Raw genomic sequence first — 8493 nt, 5'->3', positions numbered from 1 at the left:
GATTCCTCTCCAAAGCGTCAGAGTTTTAAGTGGGTCTTGAATGAGGTGAGCATGAGCAGGGGGGAGTAAATTGGATATGTAAAAATTCCTGGTCCATTTGTGCTTCAGGTCTTATCTAGTGGGCACGCTTCTTGGAGCAGCAGCCTTGCTCCACAGGTGGGAAACTGTAGAAGGCAGGATTTCAGACTCACTAATCCATAATAGTGTTAGTAACCCAGCTGCCAGGCCCAGATCCTGCAAGGCCTTACTCCTGGGCTTACCTTTAGGCTGTGCAAACAGGGCAATGCCTTCAGAGGGCGAAGAGAAGGGAAGAGACTGCCTGTAAGGTTTTCCTGAATTGAGGTGGGTTGAGGGGGGGAGCGGGGGCGGTGTTTAAGATGTGGGATAACATTTGCAAAGGCAGTCTCCCACACCCATATTTAGGCACCTCAAAGAGGCCCAATTTGCAGAGGAGCCAAGCAGCCCCCGTGACAGTCCAGTGGCCTTTTTGTCTGGCTGCAGGACGCAGGGTTTGAGGCAGCTCGGCAGGCGGGTTTGCAAATGTCAGGCTCCGATTTAACCTGGCGATGTCCCTCTCCTGGACAAACAGGCGGGAACCTCCCTTCTCTCTCCCCAAGCCCCACCCGCCAGCTGAGCCGGGCACCCCGCCCCCGGGCCGAGCCAGTCACGGCTCCCCGCTCGCGGGGGTTGCGGGTAGGGTTTCTCTCGCTGCTCTGCCCCGGCCGGCTCCCTAGCGGCGGGCAGGTATTTCCACGCTCCGCGCGGCTCCCCCAGGGCAGGGCCGGCCGAGCTGCCTGCGCTGCCAGATGCTTTCCCCTAGGGGTCGGTGTGAGCGAGGGCTCGGCGGCAGGATGCGGCGAGCGGCGGCACCGGAGTGAGGGAGCCGCACTCGCAGCCCAGGGGCAGCGGCGTGGGCAGCGCGGATCGCTGGCTCCCGACCCTCGTGGGGCACAGGCGGCCCGGCCCGGCTGCTAGCGCCGGAGAGCGGCGGGTCCCTCGGCCCAGCGGGGCCGCTTTGGACGCGGATCGGAAGTTGGAGGCAAACTCCTGTGAGCGGCCGCCGCGGGGACGGACAGATGTGAAGGAGAATCCCGCCGCTCCGGGGCCGGGTGAGCTGAGTGCGGGGGGAGGATGGAGAACGGGAGCGGCTGGAGAAGCAGCGAAGGGAGGGAGCTGCAGGAACACAGGTGGGGGGGGGGCAGGGGAACCACGTGTGGGAGGATGGGGCAGGGAGAGGGGGCGCGGGAGGGAGGGAGGATGGGGCAGGGAAAGGGGCGCTGGATGGGGCAGGGAAAGGGGGCGATGGGGGCACGGGAGGGAGGAGGGGGCAGGGGAAGGGGCGGGCGCTGGGGGCACGGCGGGGAAGGGGAGGGCAGAAATCTCCTTGCCAGCCGAGCCGTGGCTCTGTAAAGTTTCTACCCTGCAGTGCGGGGCCGCGAGGCGGATTCCCTCTTCGGGCGCCCATCCCATCGCCTCGGGCCCTCGCGTCAGGGCTGGGCCCGGGCAAGTGCGGACCTGGGCGGGAGCGGGTGGGGCGAGGTGCCGCGGGGCTCCGCTTTCTCGGGTGAGTTTCGGCCTCCGGCGCTAGCCGCTGGGCAGGGCAGCCCCCACCCCAGGTCAAGCCTCAGTGAAACCGGCGTCATTAATAGGTAACCAATCTGCCCGCGGCGCCTGATCGCCGGGCCGGGGCATGTGATGGCTGGCCGGGGTCGGGGGATCTCTTTGGCTGCGAGCTCCCTGTGCCAGGCCCGGAGCTGTTCTCCTGGCCAGGGGGGCTGGCAAACAAAGAAAGGGCAAAGCAGAGCGCAGGGCTCCCCGCCTGAGGACCTGGCACCTTCCCCCCAGGACAGGGCGGGCCTGGAGCCCAGCGAGGAGAATCCGTGTTTGCCCTAGGCTTAACTGGGCAGCTGGAGGTTACCTTAGTGACACATTTACTACAAAACCAGTATTTGCTGGGGATTAGCAGCTGCGTTATAAATAAATTGGCCTTTGGGTGAAGACAAAGTGTAGTGTCAATTTATCAGATGCGAGAGGCTCTGGCCTGTCCTAGGGAGCTGGGCTCAGCCAGATGGTTTTATTACTCAGAGGGCACCAGACAGGGTGTTTTGCAAACAACAGAATGAATCGCCATAGAGTTTACGGCTCTCACACTGCTGATCAGAGGCCACAGTGATGGATATGGAGCAAGAACCCAAACAGAATGGAATCCCCACCCACTCGATTCCTATGGTACTAAGGGCTGGGCAAAGGAACATGGGATGTGTCTGCCAGGGGCGGCTCTAGACATTTTGCTGCCCCAAGCATGGAGGGTCCGCTGGTCCCGTGGCTTCGGACCTTCCGTCACCCCTGGTGACCCCTGGTGTCTGCCTTACTCAGTTCCTGCCCCCAAACAAGCCTGGTTGGTTGGCTCCTGCAGATCCCAATACCCCATTTGGGTTTGGTTCAGGTCTGTCTCTTCCCAACTACTGTAATTATTTCCATAATCCACAATGTACTCCATCTGTCCTCCCCCCTTCTCCCAGATGTGTCTGTTGCAGGGCTGGGGCATGGCATTTACATGTTTCCATTAGCTAGATAGTGCACATCTAATAAAATTTACTGTGAATCTGATAAGATTATTATTGCATGGCTGATAAGGTTGTTATTATTGGTCTGTGTATGCTTAATAAGCTTCTCAGTGTAATATATTAATTGATTTTCCAAACTGGGGGCCCAATGCTGCTCACCGTGCCCATGTCAGAGGTCCTACCAAAGCCGATGGGGCTGTCACATGATCAAATGCTGCCAGATCAGGTCCAGGGCACGTGGAGCTGGGACAAATCCACAGCTCTTTCTAAGGGTCAGGTTTGGCTCCCATTTACACTGGAGGAAATCCAGAGCCGCGCCACAGGAGTCAATTTCCTCAGGGGAGCTGAGATCAGCATCTCTGCTGAAGGCAGCTTACAAATCAATAAGTGTTTACAGGAGGTGAAACAATTAGCCTCCTCAGCCTCTCTTGGGGACATAGCACTGCCACAGCATGAAAACATGTTTCGTCTCATGCTTGCCTGGTTTTGTCTCACTGGTCCTTTAGGCTTCCCCCAGCTCTTTGTGGTGTCCCCCTGTTGGCTCTGTGGGGCTGGGGCCAAAGAAGAGTGTGCTTAGCTCACTGAGGCTGGGCCGTCTACCAAAATCCAAATCATAAGCTCAAGGGACCCGATCTCCTCTTGCTTGGTGTCTCCCTCCTGCCCTGTGCTCTCTCCAAGCCCCTGTGCTGAGACTGTGGTGAACAGGCTGCAGGCTCACAGATCAAGCCCCTGAGCTTACCAGCTTGGCTGTAGCATCCCTCCTTGGGTGAATGCTGCATCTGTTTCTTCCATCCGACCACCTGCCCTCTTCAGTTGTGCAGTGAGTTGGCACATAGTGCCCTGAGAGCAGAATATGCACTAGGCACCTGACAGGGCTTCTCCAGCTCTGATTTCCTCAGCACCCTAAGCAGTTGGTCTGCCCAGCCATCCATCTCTTTGTCTGGCCACCAGCATAGGGACATGGAGGCATTCTGTCTGCTGGCTATGGGCCTGTGCACTCTCTTTCTCTGCTCTCAGTCCAATGGACAGAGGATGTCTGTCTGGCCACCTGGCTGCTCTCTCTGCCTGCCCATCCATCCTCGGGGTAGGAGTTACATCTGCCCACTTCTCTGCAGCTGGATCTGGGCTAGCCCCCTATCCAGCCCAAGCCTATGTGAGGCCTGTCTTCTCGTTGCCCTATGCCCCGCCTCCAGTTGGGATCTCAGGAGAAGTGCAGCTTTTGCAGCCTGGAGCGTGACCCTGGATTTTCCAGCCCCCCCCCCCCCCCCCCGGTTCTAGCTCCGCTCCCTCTCCTAGCAGAGCTCCTTCTCTAGCTGCCTGCATTTCTCCCCACTTTTTTTATCCCCCCAGTCTTAATGGAGAAGGGTTTTCACAGAACCAGGAGAGAGGTCTTGCTCCTGCTTCCCAGCTTTGCATCTCAAGAGGAGATATGTGACTCTTACTTCTTGAAAAGAAAGATGAGCAGACGGCTAAGGCTGGGGCAGGGAGAGGGCTTTGCAGTGAGGATGCTGTGTGAAGGGGGTGATTGGCCTCGGAAAGGTGGGACAGCTCAGTACTGAGTGGCAGTGGTAGAATGAATTCCTCCGAACCCATCCCCAATGGGAGTGCCGAGGCGGGAAGGGCAGTGGAACCCAATCCAGAGGAATCCAAGTAAGCAGCATGGATTTACGCCTGGATCCATGCCCTCACGGACACTGCATGCATGTTGGATACCAGCCATCACTGGAGACAGCAACTCCCATATCTGCAGCACAGGGTGTGGTTGGAGCTCAAGCCTTTGCTCAGGTGTGAGGGGGAGAAACCACACAAACCTCGCTGCCCAGGCTGCTAGTGCCCTGAACAGCCTACAAGGTGCGTATGGGGATCACTCCTCCCAGGCAGCCCGTGTATGAGCAGCACCCAGAAAACGCTTCTCCATCAGCTGTGGCTGCCTCAGGCCTGAGCCTCTCAGTCAAGGCTCCATCGGACTCTCCCTGCTCCCGGCTGTATCTCTGCCTCCTTCTCTCCTGCTCCCTCACCTGCTGACTGCAACGGCCTCCGCTTGCCCTCCTCAAAGCCCCTTCTTCTCCCATTCTCTTTGTACCTTCCTCCATGGGGCCCTTATGTGTGGGGAAAGTCTCCTGGACTGGTTAACCACCCTCACTTCAGCCCTCTTAATACCTCCCTGGAAGCTATTCAGTGCTAATAGCACTCACTTATTCTGCATACAAATAATCGCCAGTATATAACTGAGCAAGTGCCTTTCCCAGATGCATTCCACATACCCTGTAGAGCCCAACCTCACCCCCCATCCTGGGGACTGGCATTGTTAGCCAAGGTACTAACGATACGACAGCACAAAGTTCAGGTCAGTCCTTGTCCATAGGCTTGGCTGCTCCTGGAGTTCCTCCCTCAGGGCTGCTCAGCCCACACTCAAGGTTCTCTGTCCCTGTAGAGCCACTCCTGCCTCCTTTTTAGCCACCTGGGATAACAAGTCAGCAGAGCCCACTTAACCCTTTGCCAGCTGGCTCAGCACGAGCTTATAGGGCAGGTTGGTTTAGGCAAACGCTGCCAACCTGTTACAGTAGCGGTGTAAGTTTACATGGAAGCAGAAGAGAGGAAGGAAAAGGGAGTTGGACGGTGGAGAGAATCCATTAAAGAAATGTACCTCCCCTGGCAGCTCAGGGATCGTGTGTCCAGACCGGGTCTATCTCCCTGGGACTGTAAACTCCTTGAGGTCGAGACTCTGGGACTGGCCTGGTGTAATTGACATTAGGTGTGTATTGTACAGCACTGCGCACTGTGTTGGTGTGTAATACCCAGTTAATACTAAGCACCTCTGAGGCTGCCTGGTCCCAGAGCAAGGCTGGGGACATTGCGGGAAGCCCAATGACCCCAGTGGATTCAGAACTGAGCAGCTACTTCAGGAGTGGTTGGTCAGACACCAGGGGAAGGAGTGGCACAACAGTGCAGCCTAAACTGACTGGGTGTTAGGTGGGGGCCGACTGCACGTACCATGGGAGTCAAAAGCAACATTCCCATTGGCTGCAGAGGGGCCCAGGGCTGTGAATCATTGTCACTCACAGGCCGAGGGGGCAGGGGCACCAGCAACTGGCATGAGTGTAAAACAAGGAGTGTGAGGAGGCAGCCACTTACACTGGCCTCTCCTTGTGGCCGCAGCGTGTGGATCACCTTGGTGTTTGCACACACACTGAATCCCCCCGAGGGGTTAGCTACATTCTGCGGTGCCACTTCATCCTGTTTTCGGAGCCACTTGTGTAACCTGCACCCCTGTGAACAGCACAGCTGTACTGGCCCATGGACTCACAGGGGAGAGGACCTGCTCCCCTCGGGCTGCACCTGTCCCTGCACCAGCAGCTGTTGAGAGGTGCAGACCTTCCCTCAGCAGGGAAGGGGTTAAAGCCCAGTTTAGATCTCTCCCTCCCCCATCTGTGTGGCTGTTTCTTGCCCCCAAATGGCTGATGTGTGGAGCTGACACAGCTGGGGGCCAGCTCCTTGCCCAGCTCCTGGATCCTCCAGCTCCTTCCCTTGGTACATGCCAGGTTGTTACACTCTAGTTTGGTGACCTCACAACCACTGCCATGGCAACGGCTTATGAAGTCACAAGCAGAGCTGTGCCGGTAGCAGGGGAGGAAGGAGAGAGGAGCCTTTGCTCTGACTAAGAAGGGATCGGAGAGTCCCCGGGCATACGGGCTGGAGCCCAGCTGTTGCTCTGCTCTGATCTCTCCTCTCCCCACGGGCGGGTGTTTCTGTCTCCCTGCAGAATGAGTCCTTCTCCGAAGGAGGCTTGGGTGCCACTCTGCTTTCTCCACACTGACGTTTCCACTTGATCCAGCGCTCCCATCTGCCCCCTGCTCTCGGCTTCCTTCCAGAGCGGCTGCCCCTGCACCTTGAGCCCAGTAGAGCGAGGGGGCCACCATGCTGATAAAGGAGTATCGGATCTGCATGCCACTCACCACTGAAGAGGTAAGCGCTCGGCTGCTCTCCCGGGGGCCCCTGCGGGTGGAAGGAGCAGTGTGGGCTGGACCCCAGGCGGCGAAAGGATTAGATGGAACACTCTCCATTTGCTGCGAGGGACGTTGCGGCCCCAAAGACACCAGCCACGAGGGGGTCTGCCCTTCCTGTGAGCCAGGCGGCACTGCCCAGCGTGAGGGGGTGCAACATAGCTGCCCCGCTGCATGGGGCGGAGGGGGTGGATAGCAGCAAGGGGCAGAGGAGGGGATCAGGGTTGAGAAGAGATACTGTACGAGGGGTATAGCAGCAGGTGGGGAGGAGGGAGCAGGGTCTGACGGGGAGGAGGGGTGTGATGGGGGCAGAGCAGGTGGGACAGAGGTGGGGAGGGGGGAGGAGGATCTGACGGGAGGAGGAGTGTGATGGCAGAATAGCAGATGGAGGGGGACAGAGGGAGAAAAGCAGAATGATGGGGCGGGATAGCAGCAGGCAGTAAAGTGGAGAATTGGAGTCTAATGGGGTATAATAGACAATAGGATCGCAGCAGGTGTGTGGGAGATGGGGGATCGGGGCTGGGCTGGGGTGAGGGGTACGATGGAGCAGGGTGGCAGTGGGGGGTGAGGTGGGGAGCTGGGGGTGAGGGGTACGGTGGAGCAGGGTGGCAGTGGGGGGTATGGGGGGAGCTGGGGGTGAGGGATACGTTGGAGCAGGGTGGCAGTGGGGGGTGAGGGGGGGAGCTGGGGGTGAGGGGTACATTGGAGCAGGGTGGCAGTGGGGGGTATGGGGGGAACTGAAGGTGAGGGTACGATGGAGCAGGGTGGCAGTGGGGGGTGAGGTGGGGAGCTGGGGGTGAGGGGTACGTTGGAGCAGGGTGGCAGTGGGGGGTATGGGGGGAGCTGAGGGTGGGGTACGATGGAGCAGGGTGGCAGTGGGGAGTATGGGGGGAGCTGGGGGTGAGGGGTACGATGGAGCAGGGTGGCAGTGGGGGGCAGGGGGGGAGCTGGGGGTGGGGTACGATGGAGCAGGGTGGCAGTGGGGGGCATGGTGGGGAGCTGGAGGTGAGGGTACGATGGAGCAGGGTGGCAGTGGGGGGCATGGTGGGGAGCTGGAGGTGAGGGGTATGATGGGGCAGATGGCAGCGGGGGGTGAGGTGGTGAGCAGAGGGTGAGGGGTACGATGGAGCAGGGTGGCAGTGGGGGGTTTGGGGGGTGCGGGGAGTGAGGGGTACGCTCGAGCAGGGTGGCAGTGGGGGGTGAGGGGGGGAGCTGGGGGTGAGGGATACGTTGGAGCAGGGTGGCAGTGGGGGGTGAGGTGGTGAGCTGAGGGTGAGGGGTACGTTGGAGCAGGGTGGCAGTGGGGGGTGAGGTGGTGAGCTGAGGGTGAGGGGTACGTTGGAGCAGGGTGGCAGTGGGGGGTGTGGTGGGGAGCGGGTGGTGAGTGGACCGGTGGAGCAGGGTGGCAGTGGGGGGTGAGGTGGGGAGCTGAGGGTGAGGGGTACGTTGGAGCAGGGTGGCAGAGGGGGGGGAGGTGGGGAGCTGAGGGTGAGGGGTACGTTGGAGCAGGGTGGCAGTGGGGGTGAGGTGGGGAGCTGAGGGTGAGGGGTACGATGGGGCAGGGTGCAGCGCGGGGTGAGATGGGGAGCTGGGGGTGAGGGGTACAATGGAGCAGGGTGGCAGTGGGGGGTGAGGTGGGGAGCGGGGGTGAGGGGTACGGTGGGGCAGGGTGGCAGAGGGGGGTGAGGTGGGGAGCTGGGGGTGAGGGGTACGATGGAGCAGGGTGGCAGTGGGGGGTATGGGGGGAGCTGAGGGTGAGGGGTACGGTGGAGCAGGGTGGCAGTGGGGGGTGAGGTCGGGAGCTGGGGGTAAGGGTACCGTTGGAGCAGGGTGGCAGTGGGGGGTATGGAGGGAGATGGGCGTGAGGGGTACGATGGAGCAGGGTGGCAGTGGGGGGTATGGGGGGAGCTGAGGGTGAGGGG

At 60.0% G+C, this 8493-nt stretch overlaps 1 protein-coding gene across 3 annotated transcripts in view; it reads left to right on the top strand.

The window, feature by feature from the left end:
* The first annotated feature begins 854 nt into the window (after window positions 1-854).
* The window catches only part of LOC123343992 (cytoplasmic phosphatidylinositol transfer protein 1-like), a 45846-nt gene continuing 38207 nt past the window's right edge, over window positions 855-8493 (top strand). For 2 of the 3 annotated variants that reach the window (XM_044979667.1, XM_044979669.1), the window contains exon 1: window positions 6172-6533. In XM_044979667.1, coding sequence (XP_044835602.1) covers window positions 6486-6533 — 48 coding nt within the window. In that variant the 5' untranslated portion in view covers window positions 6172-6485. Of the gene's footprint in view, window positions 1110-6171; window positions 6534-8493 lie in introns of those variants that run through there. The other variant, XM_044979668.1, reaches the window with a different exon arrangement.

This window comes from Mauremys mutica, chromosome 11, assembly GCF_020497125.1.
Source record: "Mauremys mutica isolate MM-2020 ecotype Southern chromosome 11, ASM2049712v1, whole genome shotgun sequence".
Classification (NCBI taxonomy): domain Eukaryota; kingdom Metazoa; phylum Chordata; order Testudines; family Geoemydidae; genus Mauremys; species Mauremys mutica.
Note: the sequence above shows the minus strand (reverse complement) of the source record. Positions and strands in the feature narration are given on the sequence as shown.